This window comes from Oryza sativa, chromosome 12 (assembly GCF_034140825.1).
Source record: "Oryza sativa Japonica Group chromosome 12, ASM3414082v1".
Taxonomy (NCBI): Eukaryota; Viridiplantae; Streptophyta; class Magnoliopsida; order Poales; family Poaceae; genus Oryza; species Oryza sativa.
In genome coordinates this window covers 19,612,823-19,633,482 of record NC_089046.1, presented here as the reverse complement: position 1 = coordinate 19,633,482, position 20,660 = coordinate 19,612,823, and the positions used below count along the sequence as shown (strand labels likewise).

Here is a 20,660-nt window from a genome sequence, read left to right as displayed (position 1 = left end):
CAAAGGTTGTCATAATGTCATCGACATATATCGATTTATCCCATTCCTATCTTGGCTTCTTTTTAATTCCTCAAATAACTTTTTTCTAGAATTTATCTGGAGATGGTTCACAATTATGAATGCCTATTTTCAAGTGGTATAAGTCAAAACTACCTCTAATAAGTACCATACTAGAGATGGCTTTATGAATTGGTCGTGTTTGCTCACCCTTTAATTACCATCCGAGTCATTAATTGGTCTCTAACAATATTTCAACATTCCCGCCCATGAAATTTGAATTTCTCTCTTGACCGATCAAAAACTTCTTTAAAATTACCGGCCCAAATATCCTCATCTCCTCACCTATCCTCTCCTCTCTCCCCCTCCTCCACCCGCCTCTTGTGATGTCATCCTTCTCCTCCACTCCTCTTATCCTCCTCTCCTCTTCTTCTCCGCTCCTTCAAGGGAATGATGAGTGCATGGATCCCAATGACCTTCACCAGGTAACCCCTCCTTGCCTTTCCCCCCTTGTTCATGATATGCTTTGGATCTCTAGATTTTTGTTTAGGTGATATAATGTACTAGACTTTGGATGTTTAAAATTAGAGATAGATTTTGGTATGGCTATGGACACATGAATGTTCGGAAGGAGTAGATCAAGAGTGATTCTACTCCATTCTGGCCAATAAGGCAAGCCAGTGGTGAACATGATATTTATGGCTCGAGGAGTCGAGGGAGGTACACGCCTACAAGGATGTTGGTGACACGACTTTTCATCTTTATGTTCATCGGGTCCCACTGGAATATCTGCTACAGATCTCAACATGTTTGCCCCAACTTGGAAATATCTCGTGGGCTCGCCTTTGTATCTATAATAGGAGTCACTACATTAACACATGGTCTACACACTATAAATGCACTTTAGGTCTCTTTGGAATGGGGAAGTTTCGCAGTTAAACAGATTGTTTCTACGTTCCGAAAAAGCCCTACCCCCTTTTTTTATCTCTTCGCACATAGATTGTGTTTTCAGCGAATGACTCCCTTGGAATGGAGTAATTGAACTAAATCCTACAAAAAGTTTAATAAAAAAATTCCCGCGTTCCTAAAGAAGCCCTAAAACTTTTGCAAGGTTGCGAATAATGCTATCCTCTAAGTTTTTTCGCTAGCCAAGTCCACTACTACCTACTACCTCTTTTGATTTTTGGGTATACGTTTGACCATTCGTCTTATTCAAAAAATTTATGCAATTATCATTTATTTTGTTGTGAGTTGTTTTATCACTAAAAATATTTAAAGCATTATTTATATCTCATGTATTTGCATAAACATTGTGAATAAGACGAATGGTCAAATATGTGTAGTCAACAACGTCATCTATTGAAAAAAAAGAGAGTAAAATGGACCGGGCTCAAACATGTTACATGGGCCGTACGTACTCAACTAAAAAAGCCACCTTCCTTTCTAGGGCCACAAAAGTTGCCTTATCCGTATATATAGGCCCAAAACCCCACTTTCCCTTTTCCGGGTCCCTGACGGGCCGGGCCCACCAAGCCCCCTCCCCATCTCGCTCTCGGCTTCTTCCTCAATCCTCCTCCCCCATCCCGCCTACGCCTTCAAACTTCAAAAAGGGGAGGAGACCACCACCATTCGCCACCCCCCGCCTCCACCCCCACCTCCGCTCCGGTCGCCGCCGCCGCCGCCGCCGCCTGCCGCCGGCGGCGTGGAGACGTGCTCCGCCACCCCCTCTTCGGCTCGGATCCGGAGGGGGCCCCTTTCCTCCGCCGCCGCCGCCGCCGCCGCCGCCGCAGCCGCAGCCGCGACTCCCTTTTTTTACTTTTCTAGGGCACTACTCGCCGCCGCAGGCGGCCGCGGGGGACGGGGGAGCGCCTCTCCGTGTCCCGGGTGCCCGCGCCGCGCAGAGGGGGTGGGTGACTCCGATTGTTTCCGGGAATTTTGGGTGGGTTGGCATTTGGGGCCGGGTGGGGTGGGGGGTTCTTGATTTGGTCTTGCATTTGGGGGTTCTTGGTACGCATTGGTGATTTTCGCGGCGCTCGTGGGGGGTTCTTGGCTTCTTGCCCCGTCGTCTGTGTGGTAGATCTGCTTGATCTGTGCGCGTCTGAGGATGGGGGATGTGCGTAGATTGGTCCATGTTGGTAACGTTTGCGAGGATTTCAGCTTTAGGGCTAAGGTTGGGTGGCATCCTTTTTGAAAAAAAAAGTGAGTTTTTAGTTGAGTATCTGATGGTAGCTTGACTTGGAGGGTTTCTTGGCACAATCTGGTGCATAAGGTTAATTTTGCATCTGTTCAACGCCATGAAAGAAAACAAAAGTGTTAGGAAATCTAACCTGAATATGAAGATGGCATTTTGCAAGGCAGTTTTAGAAGGGACTTTTGTTTAAAGAACGCCATAAAATCTATAGAAAGCGCTGCCTTTTTTGCACATAACGAAATGGACAAATAAATCTGGTTTCAGATTTGAATTATAGATCATAACTGTAAACATTTGTGCCAACTGACTGCTAATTCCGATCTGTATGCCCTGGGATTATCTATTATTTCTCTCAATTATGCTACGAAGGGACTGAATAATTTTGGTTTAACTTGTGCACTTGTGAGTAAATATGATCTTGTTAGATTTGCAAATAAGATCTGATACTGTTTTATGTCTGCATTGCATCTACTTGTTCGATTTCTTTTTCACACTGATACTTAATGCTTAATACACCGTCTCATTCAGCTCCATAAAGTTATTTGCCTTGGTTGATATCTTCATTGCTCACTGTGCAATTTCTTTCTTTCTTTTTTTTGCGTCAAAACTGCACAATTTCTTATGTCATTTTTTTTCCTTTTAACACATTCAGGCTCACATGGCTGGAAGGAAGGAAAATCCGGTGCTTACTGCTTGCCAAGCACCCAGTGGTCGAATCACACGAGCTCAAGCTGCTGCAAATCGTGGACGGTTTGGGTTTGCTCCCTCCGTATCACTACCCGCAAGAACTGAACGAAAGCAGACAGCAAAAGGAAAGACAAAAAGGGGAGCTTTGGATGAAATCACTAGTGCAAGTACTGCAACTTCAGCTCCTCAGCCTAAACGGCGCACAGTGCTCAAGGATGTAACCAACATCGGCTGTGCCAACTCATCCAAAAATTGCACCACCACGAGCAAGCTGCAGGTATCAAGAGCTGCTGCATTATCGCATTATGCTATTATGATTTTTAGACCTTTATTTTCCATGAACATTGTTGATGGAGTGATAAGGTTATTCCTTTGTTCCAGCAAAAGTCAAAGCCCACCCAAAGGGTGAAACAAATCCCGAGCAAAAAGCAGTGTGCAAAGAAGGTTCCTAAGCTACCCCCTCCGGCTGTTGCTGGAACTTCATTTGTGATTGATTCTAAAAGTTCTGAAGAAACTCAAAAGGTGGAGCTTTTGGCAAAAGCAGAGGAACCCACAAATTTGTTTGAAAACGAGGGGTTACTGTCATTGCAGAATATTGAGCGAAACAGGGACAGTAATTGCCATGAGGCATTCTTTGAGGCAAGAAACGCCATGGATAAACATGAACTCGCTGACTCCAAGCCTGGTTAGTTATTTTGCATACGTTGCGTGCTTATTTTTAGCAATGAGTATCTGGACTTACTGATTTTTCTTTTCAAGTCAGCTAATTCTATAAAAAAGATTCATATATCCCTTAGCGTGTCATGTTATCTACCGGTTGTCAATCACTTCTATCAGGAACATACTCTTGATTGTCTTTCTGTTGTCACAGAACTTAGAATCAAGATAACCATGACTATAATGTTTCTGTACAAAACCATGACTATAAATGTTTCTGTACACTGCTGACTTCTGAGATATTCGTAGATAATCTGTACTTACTACTGCAGATGTTGGTAGTGGTGGTGGTGGTTCTGCCAGTGTCATGTGGGCCTATGATGTCAGTGTCCACTATATAAATCAAATACAATGTGGATAATTTATACCAATTGTTTATCGCTAGAGCAACTGTGTAGCTCGACTTACATGTATACAATTGTACCAAATATGATATGATGATTAGAGAGTGGTAATAATTTTATTTTGCTTTTTGGGCTTTACTGTAATCCCCTTGCAATGCACGGGTATTTTGCTAGTCATAATCAAGAAAAACATGAATATAAATTTTTCTGTACACTGCTGATTGCTAAAGAGTCATTTATTTTGTTCCAGGTGACTCTAGTGGTTTAGGTTTTATAGATATTGACAATGATAATGGAAATCCTCAAATGTGTGCTTCCTATGCTTCAGAGATATACACAAATCTGATGGCCTCTGAGGTATGTTTTTGTTCTTTGATGAAAAACAAAATCTTGTTTACTGTCTTAACATGCTCATGGTTTCTTCATATTTCAAACATTCTAGTATGACAAAAGTAATTTCAGTTTTTCATGGTTGTGTTTCATCCCTGTGTTATTGGTGCTTTCTTCTTGTTTGAATTCAAACTCCATCTTCTGCTTATGCCATTCCCAGCTTATCAGAAGACCCAGGTCAAATTACATGGAGGCTTTGCAACGTGACATCACAAAGGGCATGCGAGGCATTCTCATTGATTGGCTTGTTGAGGTTGATTTCTCTTGATGTAATTTGCACATAAACTGCCCTGCTATCTTTTCAAACGAATTTAAGCCGTTTATTGTTAGGCCGTTAGCATCTCGCTGCATGTCACATAGAAACTCATGTATGTGCAACTCAAACATGAAATACATAGTTACATGTGAATGTTACATACTGGATGCTGCATCTGGTTAAAAGCCTACAAGAACATTCTTTCTATTGAATCATTATTGTTTATACTTTTTCCATTTGTCCTTTGCATTTCCCTTTGAAAGTACCATAGTTTCAATGATGAAAAGTTTATATGAGATAATTGAATAAGTTGTGGATTATAAAATCACTCTTCTCATCATTTAGCGGAGAGCCTGAGATACTGAAGAGGTGAGAATATGAGTAGTTGGCTTCTGCATCAGAAGCAAGCTTTATACATTTCTTGCAAAATTCGAAGAATCTGCCTTTTCTTTTTTGTTATAATAAACCATGATCATCCTTTGTACATTTTAATTTAATAATATGAACTGTTCATGACTTCTGAGCTTATGAAGTTCTGTATATTGTCTTCATTTCAGGTTTCTGAAGAATATAAGCTTGTGCCAGACACACTCTACCTAACCATTAATCTTATTGACCGATTTCTTTCTCAACATTATATTGAAAGACAGAAACTCCAACTTCTTGGAATAACAAGCATGCTGATTGCCTCGTAAGTTTTGGATACATATATGTGATTTTCCCAAAATGTACCATAGAAAGGTTTACCTAGCTGCTGATGCAGCTTAGTCTGTAGCTAATGTAAAGTACAAGCTAACAACTCTGCAAGTTGTCTTCATGTCATTGGAATTGCATGTTGTCTTCATGTCATTGGAAGTATTGCTAAGTCTACCTTCTTTTTATAGGAAATATGAAGAGATATGTGCTCCTCGTGTTGAAGAATTTTGTTTCATAACTGACAATACATACACAAAAGCTGAGGTATTTGTTTAATGTGATGTCTGAAGAAATTGCTAATTTATGTATATAGAAGAGCCATTGAACTGCCATTGCTGATATGATATCCCCCTGATTCAATAGGTGCTGAAAATGGAGGGCCTGGTGCTTAATGATATGGGGTTTCATCTATCTGTTCCAACAACAAAAACATTTCTCAGGTAGTTTTGGTTACCACATACATATGGTGTTTCTTGTCCAATCTAAGTTGTGGTTCTATCACTAACATGACCGTCCTGCTTTTCTTTATATTTTATCAGGAGATTCCTTAGAGCCGCACAGGCTTCTCGTAATGTAAGATTGGCACCCGACCTTTTATCAGCTACAATTTTCATTCATTCCTTTTATGTGTATATCCCTGAACGCCAAATTTTCAAACTGTATTTCCAGGTTCCTTCAATTACCTTGGGATATCTGGCCAATTATCTTGCAGAGCTGACCCTGATCGATTACAGTTTCCTCAAATTTCTTCCTTCAGTGGTGGCAGCATCTGCAGTCTTTCTTGCAAGATGGACACTTGACCAATCTGACATTCCATGGGTTCGTATAACAAGGATATGCACTATATCGACCTCTGTATCACCCCAAAACATTTTTTCTAATCTTCAACCTTGGTATCTTTTTACAGAATCATACTCTTGAGCACTACACTTCTTACAAAAGCTCTGATATTCAAATATGTGTCTGTGCTCTACGGGAACTGCAGCATAACACCAGTAATTGCCCTCTCAATGCTATACGTGAAAAGTATAGGCAACAAAAGGTACATGATCACCACTTCACCAGCTTCTTGAGGTACTAGACTAAAAAGGGTCATTTGTTCATCTTTTGTGACCATTTAATTGTACTTCGTGTGCAGTTTGAGTGTGTAGCCAACCTGACATCACCGGAGCTGGGGCAGTCACTCTTCAGCTGACAAAGGCAATGGTATCAGTTTCCTGTTAATCAACAACCGTTAGCAGCAGTCATTACCATGACTGCTTTCTGATTTGTTGTGTTGTCCTGAAGTGTTGTTTCCCGACCATTTTAGAGTCGTGCAGTAAAAAAAAAAGAAAAAGAAAAGGAGAGATAGCTTGCATTTGTTTGACCTTAAGTATGCCTTTAGTTGATAATTGTAAGAAAACACTCACTGTGTGTAGGCTGCCGCCTTTGGGTTGATAATTGTAAGATGATCCTGCTTGTATAACAAATGGTTGCTTGGTTTGACCGAGATTATGTTATTCCGTTATTAGAAAAACAAGGTACTATTATCTTAAAAAAACAAGGTTCTTGTCACTTTTGGGATGTTTTGTTTCAATTGATCTTGATCACATATAAACTCTGGGTCTCATCTAGGAGGAAGCAAACTGCTGTTCCGAGCACTAACCCATGAATATCTGAATTCAAAGTACTAACCCATAAATCTGATCAGTGAATTGAATTCGCCAGGCGATAAAAGTGAACTGAAATGGTTATGAGGTAATTTTTATCATATGATACACTTAAATTTGAATATTTGATGTTAGGATTTGCCATCTCTTTGAATCTAAATGATAATTTAGCACCCTGCATATGCAATAGTTTTAGGATTTTAAATTTTTAACTTCAACCAACTAGATTGATGACAAAAAAAACAGTGCATGAAAAGATTTATATACAAGTTATTTTCTCTTCAATTGAGTTTTGCATAACAAACATCCTGTTCGTGCGTGCTGCTCTATCAAATCTATCTTTTATTTCTTTCTTACTCCAAATGTAGGCTCAACTAATATAAACAGCTCTAAAATTTCCAGACACTGACAATTTTGTAATATCTTGAATAAATGATTATTTTCCTATGTACTACTTCCTTCTAATTTTTAGTGCAGTTGTGGGTTTTCATGTCTAACGTTTTATCATCTGTCTTATTTAAAAAATTTACGAAAAATTAAAAATAATATTAGTTACACATAAAGCACTATTTATGTTTTATCATCTAATAATAATAAAAATACTAATCATAAAATTTTTTCAAATAAGACGGACGGTCAATTGTTGGATATAAATAGTATAAAATTGCGGTCTTTTTAGGACGGAGGTGGTAGTAAAAGAAAAGAGCAACAAAGTCATTCAAACTATTTTAAATCTTCACACTAGTCTGAAAAATTTTGTATTTGAGATAACAGTACATAAAAGTGAAACATGTTTGGTTACCTATTCATTTTTTACTCCCATCTTTTGCTTACTCAATATCTTCAGCAGACCAATCTTTGAAATGATAGAAGCAGAATATACAATGGGCAGCAATGTCACACTTAAAATATATATAACCATCAAGAACAACTGCCACCTAAACAGCTAAAATCATTAATTGACAACACATAACAGACCTGAAAAAAAAATCTAGAAAATACTCATCTGTCAATGCAGCTATCTTCTGTCTTGACTTGTTACACTCCTTTTCCCTCCTTAAGAATCTTTTTATTTTATTTTACCTTTTTACGATGCAATTGGGTGTGGTGTGTCTTGGTAGCAAGCATGGCCAAAATGTATACTTTTGAAAAGAAGAATACTAGAGGGTTTATTTTTAAAACGTTATAAAAAGGTTTTACAAACAAAAACTTGCATTCAAGCCTAGTCTTTATTGTAAGATTTCCTGGACTCTTGAATCACATTCAAGTCAAATATTTCCTGTTGTTGAGGATGAGAATGGCATCAATGCCTTGAAAAGGTTTTATTTTGCAAATGGTTGACTTGAGAAAAACGCCGTTCATCAGGAAAACTAGCTAGTTTGTAAGTCCTGGAAACGAATCCTATATTTTCATAGTTGAGAAGCAATTGTTTGAACATTGTTATGAGTTTGTTGCTACACTGTTCTGAAGTAATACTACCTCTATATCAAAATATAAGCATTTTTAGCTATGAATCTGGACACATAGTTGCCAAGATTCATAGCTAAAAAAGCTTATATTTTGGGACGGAGGGAGTACAATAATAACAGTACTCAAGATTTGAATCGAACGCTGAAAGAAAATGCACTCTACTCATGCTTTGTACTCCCTTTGTCCCATTGTAAGTGTAGTGGGTTTTCGTGTTCAACGTTTGACCGTCCGTCTTATTTGAAAAATTTATGATAAAGTTTTAAAAATTAAGTCATGCATGAAGTATCATTCATGTTTTATCATCTAACAACATAAAAACACTAATCATAAAATCATTTCAAATAAGACGAACGGTCAAACGTTGGACATAGAAACTCACAACTACACTTAAAATGAGACGGATAGAGTAGTTTATTACGGAGGGTCTAATTTCGTATGTCCTTAATTTCCTCCTAACTAAATGAAAATCATGATGAATCAAAGTTACCTTGAAAGTCACATTTCTTCCTATTGTACCATCAACTACCATCTCACTCTTATCTATACACCATTTAATGAGATGCACCTTATTCTTTCTAATCAAATCTTAATATATCCTAAACAATCTAGAATTACAATTATTTTGACACAAATGTAGTAAATCGTTAGATACGTATATAAAATTTTACCTACATATTATTCTTTTTGTTAATAAGCCGGCATATAATTAACTCTACGCCAACTGATGAGGCCGAAGATGTGGTAGATACCTATCGAACCCTATAATCTTAATAATAGGAGCACCCTCACATGGCCTAGGAAAAACCATAGGACAAAACTGCACCACATCCTGATTAGTTATGATTTGTGAATATTATGACATGGGTATATTTCCATTAAAATAATGAAAAACCGGTTAATCCTGCAAAATTGAGGGAAAAATAATATCTTGAAAAATAAATTCATGATTTGGAGGAGGCCAAACTAGAATCCATGATATTACAATATCTCGTAACAGTGCTGGAGTGGTGTTTGTGAGTTCAGGGAGAGGGAGATTCTCTGATTTTTTTTCTATCTTTTCTAAGAATAGCTAAACTAGTTCTAGGAAAAGAATTTGTAATAAAATTTGTAGTACTAATAGGAGATGCCCCCTAACGTTTCATTTTGTCCAAGTATGTCCTTTGACCTGATACAATTCTTCGACACATAAAGTGCTACGTGGGCATGTGTACTATTTGTGGTAGGTTCTAACTTGTAAAATGACTTTATGGCCTGTGGATGCCCAAGCAAATAAAAAAACTCAGTGACACCATGTTAACTTGGTTCTTTTGGTAAAATATCTATACTTCTTCTTTAAAGATCCTAAAGACGGTGGTAAGTGGGTCCCCAGACATATCCCTTCCCCAACCTCAAGCCATAAAACAAGGGAATTTTCTAATGGTGACAAATAATGACTTGAAGATTTTATAATGAAAATAATTTTAACCACGGCATGGTTCTTTTTTTTTTAATTGCCATTGCAACGCACAGGCGTCCAACTAGTAGTAATAACATGAATAGTGTAAGAATTGAGGTGGCTTGTCTACTTGAATTCCTATGGATTAATAAAATGTAGGAATTTTTGAAAGGGGAAATTCGGTTCATAGCATGGGTGGGACTTCAAATTCGAAAAAATCCCATGAAAACTTTCGCACCTATGCTATCTGCATACTTAAAAAAAAAGAGATAGATAGATAAAAAAAATGGTTCCCATGAGGGCCAGCCTAATGAAAGAAATCGTTCAAAATTCCCATGAACTAAACAGTTCCATATAAATTTTGTAGACTAAACAGTTCCATATAAATTTTGTAGGATCTCAAATGTCCATTACTTTGTTTCAAAGCAGCACCAAGGAAAATTTTCCATGGATCTTACAAAAAAAAGTCCAGTTCATTTTCCTTTTGTTCGAAGGAGTGAACATGCATAGATGTGATCTAAACTTGTGAACTCCATTTCCACAACATCATGTGTTTTTTTTTATCAGGACCATATTACTACATTAGCGACTTTGATCATGCATCACTGTAATTCCGGACAGTGCGGTTTGAGAAAGAACAAAAAAAGAACTCTCACTGACTGAGTGCCTAACTGGTAACTTGTCTAGCGTTCTGCAAGACCTGATGAAAGGGTTTGCCTTGTCATCATAGGTAACTAAATACCGGCTAATCCCAAAGAACAGACTTATGTCTATACTCCTTCCGTCCTATAATATAAGGGATTTTGATGGTAACTTGTCTAGCGTTCTACAAGACCTAATGAAATGGTTTGCCTTGTCATTACAGGTAACTAAATGCCGGCTAATCGGCTAATCCCAATGGACAGACTTATGTCTATACTCCCTCCGTCCCCTAATCCCCTAATATAAGGGATTTTGAGTTTTTATGTCTATACTCCCTTGAGTTTTTATGTCTATACTCCCTCCATCCCCTAATATAAGGGATTTTGAGTTTTTGGTTAAACTGTTTAACCACTCGTCTTATTTAAAAATTTGTGCAAATATAAAAAACAAAAAGTTGTGCTTAAAATACTTTAGATAATAAAGCAAGTAAAAAAAAATAAATAATAATTCTAAAATTTTTTGAATAAGACGAGTGGTCAAACAATTCAAACAAACACTCAAAATCCTTTATATTAAGACGGAGGGAATCCTTTATATTAAGACGGAGGGAGTACCGTTTTTAATTGGAGTCTATTGACAAGATAGATAACACATAGCATAACACAGAGAAGCAGTTATAAAACGCTTTGCTTCATGTCACATGATATATAGAGCAAAGTCAAGATCGAAAACGGACTAAAATCATGGATAGTCTGGGCTTGTTTCATGCCGGGTAACGGAGAAGTTACCAGATGTAAAAAACAAACAAAAATAAGTCATGGATAGCGCATCCTTACGCATGCATAGAGACATTTGAGGGCAAAATAAACAGCACGTCAACAGTTACTGTCCAACGCAAGAAGCCCAGAAGCACAGCAAGCAAAACAAAGCAGCAGCAGAAGCAGCGCATCAGCAGTTTACCTTGAGTGATTTCAAACAGAGCTAATGGAATAAAAACAGACATTTAAAACACCTCCATTGTCATCTCAACATAACATAACTAGAAGTAGTACCTTGAGTGATGTTTACGTTATTACACCACATCTATGAAAAAGAACAGAAGAAAAAGAAAACCCAGTCATTGTGTATTGTTCTGGAATTTGATGCTTGAGCAGGTGATGACCATTCAGGTGAGCCGGTTCATCACTAAGAGACTGCAAACTGAGGCTCGAAGGACGTAGATTAATTAGCCCTGCTTGTTGGCATAGTTGTCAGGCTCGTCATCCTTGAAGAGGTCATCCATGAGCTCATCGTTCTTGCGGCTTCCAAAGCTGTCACCACCGGCACCGGAGAAATCACCACCGCCAGTGGAACCTCCAGCATCACCAAAGCTTCCAGCTGGGTTTCCACCAAAACTACCATCACCACCTAAGTTGATTCCAGAGAAGGCATCTGCAGATCCTTCTGCAACTCCATAACCACCTCCACCACCACCCCTGTTGCCATACCCTCCATTGTTGCCACCATAACCACCGCCGCCTCCTTGGTAGCCGCCGCCGCCACCACCACCACCACTGTAGCCACCACCGCCATAGCCACCACCACCACTGTAGCCACCACCACCATAGCCGCCACCGCCGCCGCCATAGCCACCGCCTCCATAGCCACCACCCCCACTACGGAAGCCACCAGTTCTCTCATTGGCAGTGTTAACCCTGATGTTACGCCCATCGAGATCCTGAAACCAGCCAGGAAGAAAATAAGCTGCTGGATAAGATTGAACAAAAATGACTTTGGTTTAATGGAACTGTTGCATATTTTTTTTAACTAGAAAACCAGAGGTAAATAATCAAAGCATCAACACCATAATGCATAGTAAAATAACAAATAAGAAGCTCAATCAGAACCTTTGAAATGGAACATCTCCAATTTCTGTAACAAGGAATCTAGAGTAGGAATATTCATTTAAGCGATCGTGTTGCATACAAGCTGATCAGGCAGCATGAAATTTGACATTCTACAAACCATATCTTTTGCAAAAGTATGGAAACATGGCAGTGTTGAAAATCCACTTAAATTGGTTTGCAGTGGTAAAATCCATTAGAGTAATAGAAATTAAGGGCTCCAAAACTTTAGAAGCATTCTAAGTGAATTTAACCAGCATAAATCATTACACCTTAAGTTTGACAGAATACCTATTAAGTCTGGATAAACATATAGATGATGGGGTAAAAAATTAAATTAAACCTAATCTGACCCTCACCATACAGGGACCAACTCTTAGAATCCTGGAACATAAACATGATGCCCGCTAAAATTAATTCCCTATAAGATTACCTTTCCATCCAAGGCTGTGATTGCAGCTGAAGCCTCTTCACTTGATGCGTAAGTTATGAAGCCAAAACCTCTAGACCTCCCAGTTTCACGGTCATTGATGATCTTAGCTGGACAGAACAAAAGTAGACCCCGTTAACAAAACAAAGGACCAACAGGAGTGCAGTTACAAAAATAAGGATAAGATACCTTCAATAACTTGACCATAATTGGCAAAAGTATCTCTGAGGCTCTGCTCATCTGTGCCGTACGAAAGGCCTACACCAATAATTTGTAGCCATCAGAAAAGAACAGTACAGAGAGAATAATTGTTTTCTGAACAAATGATCAAACAGATAAAATATAGTATTTGCAAACCTCCAACAAAAAGCTTTGAGGATGACATGCATCTGATTGATTGATAGAGAGCTGGACTTGAGCTCGTGGCTCTCTTGAGCAGATTACCAATCTTATTAGCCAACGCCATTGTTCCAAACTACATGCAGTGGTGAAACAAAGGAAGACATAAATATAGCCATCTAAATAACACAATACAGCTGGAGCAAGTCCTTGTAGTGTCACAGGAAGAAACAATAACAGCAAGAAGAAACACAAAAACAGAGTGGTTGATTAGAATCCGAGCTCGATGGGATTGTGCAGACACCAATTTACAGAAGAAAGCAATGCCATACATCTAACAACTAAATCAGACATCTCATATAGCAATTAACTTCAATATCATTCCATCTCATATCTCAAGAACGATGGAATGGTTTTAAAAATTGCACCACTTGCAAGTGGAAATCTCAATAGGAACATCCCAAGCTGGACTATCTCAACGTTACTAAAATAATAACATCAGTTACATGCTGAAATCCACATTTAAAAAGGAAAAAGCCTAAGATATTCACTATTGGAGGCCAAAAAAAAGGAAGATTTAAGATAGTTGACTTTATGGCACATAGTGCCCAGTTTTACGGTTTCAAAGATTCACAGAATTCATCCTTGTTCAAATCTTATATCTAATAATAGAATATCTGAAAGAATATCAACTAACACAAGGTTTGATATTCAATACTATTTCATGGACACTTTGTAACATGATAAATCAAGCAAACATGCTACAGGCCATCAGAATACTAAGGGTTTTCTGCAACTTCAACCATAAAACATGTGATTTTTTTTTAACAAAACTTACTCAAAGATCAAACCTCGCAACATATGAGAATCTGCAGGCCCTCAAATACCGACCCAAAAACTTCCATTCATCACCAACCCCATGGTGACATCTACTCACCCTCCACCATTCCAGCCCCCCTCCACCTCCAGCCAAAAAAACCATAAACCCCACGAGGCGAGCAACAACAGCGCAACACCAATAGATCGTCTATCTTACGAACCACGGAGATCTCCACGAACCCTAACGCACCCTGCACACCGCCAACCAACTAAACAAACGCATTCATCCACCCAGCCACCAAAAAGCCCCCCAAAAAAATGGGGGCAAATTCGCACCAAATCAACGGATCACACCGATGCGCGACGAACCCCGCACCACCACCCCCCACACGCGAGATATATTATATATATCAAATCAATCGAAGAAAATTTCAACGAAATTAGATGGGGAATTCGCGAGCTAGGGTTTACACGTCTCACCTGACGAGGGTTACTAAAAAAAATAACATCAGTTACATGCTGAAATCCACATTTAAAAAGGACAAAGCCTAAGATATTCACTGATGGAGGCCAAAAAAAAAGGAAGATTTAAGATAGTTTGACTTTATGGCACATAGTGCTGGTTTTAAAGATTCACAGAATTCATCCTCGTTCAAATCTCATATCTAATAATAGGATATCTGGAAGAATATCGACTAACAAGTTTTGATATTCAACACTATTTCATGGACACTTTGTAACATGAAAAATCAAGCATGTTACTAAGGGCTTTCAGCATCTTCAACCATAAAACATGTGATTCTTTTTTTTAACCAAAACTTACTCAAAGATCAAACATTGCAACAGATGAGAATCTGCAGGCCCTCAAATACCGACCCAAAAACTTCCATTCATCACCACCCCCATGGTGACATCTACTCACCCTCCTCCACCATTCAAGCCCCCTCCATCCCTCCAGCCAAAAAACCCTAAACCCCACGAGCCGAGCAACAACAGCGCAACACTAATAGATCGTCTATCTTACGAACCACGGAGATCTCCACGAACCCTAACGCACCCCGCACACCGCCAACCAACTAAACAAACGCATCCACCCACCCAGCCACCAAAAAGCCCCCCAAAAGAATGGGGGACAGATTCGCACCAAATCGCTGGATCACACCGACGCGCGAAGAACCCCGCACCACCACCACCCCACGCGGGATATATATTAATTAATCAAATCAATCGAAGAAAATTTCAACGAAATTAGATGGGGAATTCGCGAGCTAGGGTTTAAGCGTCTCACCTGACGAGGGTTTACGATGGAGAAGGCGGCGGCGAGGGGGGAAGGAAAAAGATGCGCCCGTGGAGCCGTATATAGGGCTCGAGGAGCGATCTCAGCCGTCCGATCGGAACGGGGCGGCGGTGGTCTCCGCCGTTGGATCTGGGCGTTGACTTGTCAACGACAGATATTTCTTGGGGACTGGGAAAAGCGTGGGCCCCGCATGTCAGTGGAAGTGAGCCCTAGTTTATAATTTAGAATAGTTCGAGGGGGTTAATTGCAAAAAGTGAGGGTTTGTGAGATCGGCGGCGAGAGATGGCGGCGCCGAGGGAGAAGTCCGCCGCGGCGACCTCGTCGGCGGCGGCGGCGGATGCGGCGGGGGCGGGGGGTGGAGGGGATCGGTGGGGCGCGGCGGTGGGGAACCTGACGGAGCTGGGGGCGAACGTGGCGGCGCTGCAGAGGCTGCTCGCGAAGAAGGCGGTGTTCGTCGACGAGGACATCTTCTCCAAGGCCTCCCTCGCCGCCGACCAGGCCCGCACCATCAAGGTGATTTTGCTCTGCTTTGCTTTGCTCGTTGCTGGTGCTCCTGATTCGCCCCCAATCCCTTCGCCGGTATCCTCGGCGATGCTGTTTTGTCAGTAAGTGGAATGTAGGATTTGCAATTGTTGTTCGTATCCCAGATGCGTCGTGAATTTGATGTGGATTCTACTCAACCCAGCTGAATTGGTGTCGACTCCACTCAAAATGTGACTGGGTTGATTAGATCATTCATCAATCATCATGTAGTTATCATCAGAATGATGTGTAGTGTGAACTCTCCAAGAACTCTCCCAGTGTAAAAGAAGAATGGTTTGATCTGATCAGATCTTGAGTGATTGCACTAGGTGAACCGCTGAGATCCTTGTTTGAGTAAAATAAGAACAATTTGATTCACATCCTCATTGATATGACATAGTCATTTGGGATGGCATATCCGAGAAACCAGTTTTATACATGAGATTAAGATTATTCGTTATATCTCAGTAGTTAGGAGCATTATTTGTGCTAATGTGTACTCTCCCTAACTTAGCATTTGTGATCAAGGTACTTGGCATATATTGTTCTAATCTAGGTTTAGATCACTGGAAAGCTATCAAGAGAACCCTGTACTATCTACAAGGGACTAATACTACATGCTTAGTCAAAATCAACTATCAAGTTTTCAAAGATAGAATCTAGTATCAACCAATTAATTTTCAGCATACAAGTAGTTAAGTACTAAGTTAATGATTGTTGACCCCCTTACTAAGTCTTGTCTCCAAATCTCCTTCGAGAACTTATTGCCAGTATGATACTAATGAAAAGCTCATATAACTCAGGGATAATTATAATGATAAGATGTCGAATTTTGATTCTGGAAATATTGAAAGTTTGTTTCTCCCTTACGAAGTGCACATAATGATTAATGGAAAAACAACCTATGAAACTATATTGAGGACCATGAGAAAGGAGTATGATCACGTTCTTTCTGAACTCCCAAATGCCGTAAATAATAACCCATATGAGATATAGTGGTATACCATAGACAATGAAGTTCAGTTATGATTATTTTGTCACCCTAACTACATTATCTTTGTGTGGTGCTCTTGCCAAAGTATGGACTAAGATTAGTTATTCAATCAAGTGGGAGAATGTTAGACCATTTAGTGTGATCCATGAGTGAATTGTGTAATTAACCCATTGGTTGAAGGGCAAATGGGTAATTAAGCAATTAGCCTGTCACAAATGGTTAATTCGCTGATATGCTTTGATCGTGGGGCTAAATAGAATTTATAGAAAAGGGTCAGGTCCCTAGTCAGATTTTACACTATAAATTGAGGAGCATCTTGTTACCACAAATCTAAGTGCTTCTTGTGTGTCAGCAAGTGACTGCCTCACAACCTCATTCCCGAACTAATTAGGAAGTGCAATTTGGTTGGCTCAAAGGCTGATCCACTCCAGAGGAGGTTTCGTAGGACAGATCCCCTCGATTCATTGTCACTCGTTCATGGATCATCCCGATGAACATCCTCAGGAGTGGATTGGGCTTCAAGACAGCAAATTATACTTCCGGATTGGTTTGGGAATAAACTTTTTGGAGCTCACTTACTGTGACATGAGAAGTAGTTAAGTTCGCAGTAGTGGGACGCCCCCTTAATTTATAGCGCATAACCTGACTTGGGACCTAAGCCTTTCTGATAGCCTAATTACTTAAGACTCATGTTATCTTTTAGGCTAATGGACCAATTGCATATCTAATCCATTGATCAAACTAAATGATCTAACACACTTGTGCAGATTGGTGGATCTCGTGAGTGATTGGAACCTATATTTTGGGGTCACAAGTTCTCACGAAAATCAGAACACTAAAACTGATGACCTGTAGCTAATCTAGTGGACACCATGTAGATATTAGGATCATTCTGATTTTTGTTCTTTTGTATTCCGTCCTGTGTTGGCAACATTAAATATGGTATTGACATCATAGTACTCACATTTCTGTGTTCATATAACATGTTGGTTAGATGTCACAAATTATTAACCTTTCATAACCTCTCCATATCTGAAAAAAGGTTGATATGGGATCTGCTCAATCTACCTTTTCAAAATTTGATCTTGAAAATATGTCAAAGTATATTTATTGGCTACATGAGAAAATATTAAAATTTGGCTCTTGCAAAATACTTTTATAATAGATAAGTTCAATCATTTTGCTAGTATAAATTATGATAGTATACCATAGGCCCAGTCATACATTGGAGACTGCAAGAAGTAAAAACCGACTTATATTTAAGCTGGAGGGATGTATTTCATCTCTCTCCAGAAATACTTAATAATTTTGCAAGTCAATGGCTGCAAATGTGAAGCAGTAAATTGGCATTCATGGCTTTACGCCAGTACATTATTATTACAAAAAATTCACCGAGACTTATTTATGTTGTAGAAGTGTGCTGTCATTGCTGTCCATATTTACTTTGCTAAAATACAATTGTTAAATTGTATGTATGTTGATAATAAGCCACCATGTAAGATTCATGGTTCTTAACATTTTTATCATTACAAATATAAAAATATGTTGTAGTCAATGGCTGCAAATCTGAAGCAGTAAATTGGCATTTATGGCTTTACGCTAGTATATTATTATTACAAAAATATAAAATTCGCTAAAACTTATATTTATGTTGTAGAAGAGTGCTGACATCACTCTGATGTATGTTGGCTTTTAACTAAACATTGTCCCAAAAGAAGCTATGTAAGATTCATTTGCACTTCTTGTTGCATGTTAGATTCTTGACCAGAGGGTGCAGTCGCTGGAACGTGAACTAGATGCTGCCATTTCTGCTGCTGCCCGAGCTCGTACAGAGAAACGCCAAGCTGAAGCTGCTCAACGAGCTGCGGAGTTACGTGCGCAGGAAGTGACCAAGGAATTGGAGAACACTGCAAGTATGTTATGTTTCGTTGTAAACCATTGGCATTTGGTAACTGAGCGTGTCAAAAGCTGAATGTCTTATCTGGTTTCATTTTATCATCTTGCAGAAGTGTTCAAGCTACACATGGAAGAGTTGCGGGCAAAGCAAGAGGAGATTGCAAAGAAAGAAAGTGATATCAAGGTGTTAGAAGCAATAATTCGAACCCTGAGTAACAAAGATGATGGGGGATCCAGCGAATAATTTCCATTCAGTAGCATTGTTTTTTTTTTCAATGGAATTTACATGTTCAAGTATATCATCCATGTATTAATATAAGCCCTTAGGTAACAGATTATTGTAAATGTTCGCAACAGGACATCCAAACAGATTGAAGATGAACATTACAACTGATATGCTTGACTGTTCATCTGCCACTGCCCAGCCCTACTACACCTAACTTGCTGCTGGAGGGTCTAACTGACTATTGGAAACAAAGTATTGGTTCTTATTACTATGCAACAGCTAGCAATCATCAAGGAGAAGATGCAGCATTTGATTCCTAGTAAAGTTGGTGGTTTATTCATCTCTTTTTTCGAGATTGGATCCTTTATAGTTTATTCACATCAAAGTTTGTGGTATTCTTATGCTTGTAATTTAGTTTGTTTCCACTGGGATCCTGTATTATGCTTAAGAGGAATACCCAGCGATATTATGCTTGAGAAGAACTGACAGACGATTGCAATTTGTATACAAGCTTTGTACAACAAATTGATACTGTCATTTGTGCTCCCGTATGGCCATATACCAGTAAAAAAAAAGAATTTACAATGAAATTTCTCAGCGCAAGAACACCAACTCCATCAATTTAAGTTGTGCTTTGGATACTAATTCTGAAGCACTGATGATTTGACTTATGATGCTTGTTGGTATCACAACCATCTCAAAACATACAAGGACGTGTTGGTGACAAGGTATTATATGGACACATTCTCTCTTCCTAGTACAATCATCGAATGAACCTTCTTCCTTTTTTTCCCCTACATATATTAATCTATTTTTAGTCATCCCCTCATACTCAACCATGTATTATAGTTGGTAGAACATTACACTACATCTTAGGCAGAAGATCACCATCATAAGCTGTCATGCTGATGATCTCTAATCCACCGCGATTGCAATCTACCATCCCCGTTCGTTTTCCCACCAAAACTCGCACAAACAAATTTACCACAACTCCAGGAACCTCAGCGCAAAACTTCCTCTCCACTAGTATGCCAAAACTCATTAGACCGTTTTCATTATTGAATGAATTATTGTCGCAAATATTGTAAAAACTAAATATCTTAAAAAATAAACCTAACAAATAACTTAAGAAACTTAGTCTTAAGTATATTGAAGTGTAAGAAAAATTTTCAAAAAAATGTACTATATTTTTCCAATACATAAAGAAAATAATCTGATGCAATAATACTATAATTAAGTTGAAAACATGGCTATAAATTTTCGCACAATCAGGCGTCAGCGAAAACACTCTGTTCACTATAAAAACCGACTTACTTCCTTCTATAGTAGGTTCAATTTTAACCTTTTTATTTATCTCAAAATAGGTTCATTTTTATAATCATTGTATCAAAATTTGTTGTGAAAGTAGGAGATAAATATATTTAGAAGTAGATAAAGTGAAGAATAATTATATTGAGGTTTGATAAAGTAGGGGTATTCTAGTCATCTTAATGTTGTATTAGTATCCGTGGGGTATATAAAAATAGGACATCATGCTCTGGTGTTGGGCTCAACCAACTACAAAGGTCCGAATAATGAATAATGAATAATGCATGTCGTAAACTTGAGTCAATAGTCATGTAACTCTTTGCCAAGTTCAGATGGAGATTCACAAATAGGATCTGAAAATTGTGTTTTCTTTATCCTGTGTTGGTTTTCATTAGTGTGTGCTTGCTTAAGGTTTGGTTAGAGTGTAGTTCTATGAAAGCTTTTGAACGATTTTTTAAATAATGGGTTATAG

The 20,660-nt window shown here is 38.9% G+C and overlaps 3 protein-coding genes across 6 annotated transcripts; 2 read left to right on the top strand and 1 right to left on the bottom strand.

Annotated features, from left to right (window-relative positions):
- Positions 1-1,808: 1,808 nt before the first annotated feature.
- On the top strand, positions 1,809-6,776 carry LOC4352280 (cyclin-A2-1-like). The gene is made up of 12 exons (NM_001423513.1): positions 1,809-1,903; positions 2,841-3,152; positions 3,257-3,560; positions 4,187-4,293; positions 4,487-4,579; positions 5,140-5,273; positions 5,467-5,542; positions 5,642-5,718; positions 5,818-5,851; positions 5,948-6,097; positions 6,186-6,320; positions 6,417-6,776. The coding sequence occupies exons 2-12, from the start codon at positions 2,847-2,849 to the stop codon at positions 6,471-6,473; spliced, it is 1,473 nt and encodes a 490-aa protein (NP_001410442.1). The 5' UTR covers positions 1,809-1,903; positions 2,841-2,846; the 3' UTR covers positions 6,474-6,776.
- A 4,683-nt stretch (positions 6,777-11,459) lies between these two features.
- Positions 11,460-15,274, bottom strand: LOC4352279 (glycine-rich RNA-binding protein blt801). 3 transcript variants are annotated; one of them, XM_015764380.3, is made up of 5 exons: positions 15,234-15,274; positions 13,145-13,262; positions 12,977-13,045; positions 12,791-12,897; positions 11,460-12,191 (listed from the first exon to the last, which is right to left on the bottom strand). In XM_015764380.3, exons 2-5 carry the CDS (start codon positions 13,251-13,253, stop codon positions 11,700-11,702), a joined length of 777 nt encoding a protein of 258 aa, XP_015619866.1. In that variant the 5' UTR covers positions 13,254-13,262; positions 15,234-15,274; the 3' UTR covers positions 11,460-11,699. The 3 variants fall into 3 exon arrangements, with proteins under 3 accessions (XP_015619866.1, XP_066162417.1, XP_066162416.1); XM_066306320.1 differs by lacking the exon at positions 15,234-15,274 and adding an exon at positions 13,965-14,803; XM_066306319.1 differs by lacking the exon at positions 15,234-15,274 and adding an exon at positions 14,426-14,436.
- Positions 15,275-15,488: 214 nt separating this feature from the next.
- LOC4352278 (uncharacterized) lies at positions 15,489-19,048 on the top strand. 2 transcript variants are annotated; one of them, XM_066306321.1, is made up of 4 exons: positions 15,489-15,755; positions 18,515-18,671; positions 18,765-18,838; positions 19,012-19,048. In XM_066306321.1, the coding sequence occupies exons 1-4, from the start codon at positions 15,525-15,527 to the stop codon at positions 19,027-19,029; spliced, it is 480 nt and encodes a 159-aa protein (XP_066162418.1). In that variant the 5' UTR covers positions 15,489-15,524; the 3' UTR covers positions 19,030-19,048. The 2 variants fall into 2 exon arrangements, with proteins under 2 accessions (XP_066162418.1, XP_015619867.1); XM_015764381.3 differs by having other exon boundaries at positions 18,765-19,048.
- Positions 19,049-20,660: the final 1,612 nt, after the last annotated feature.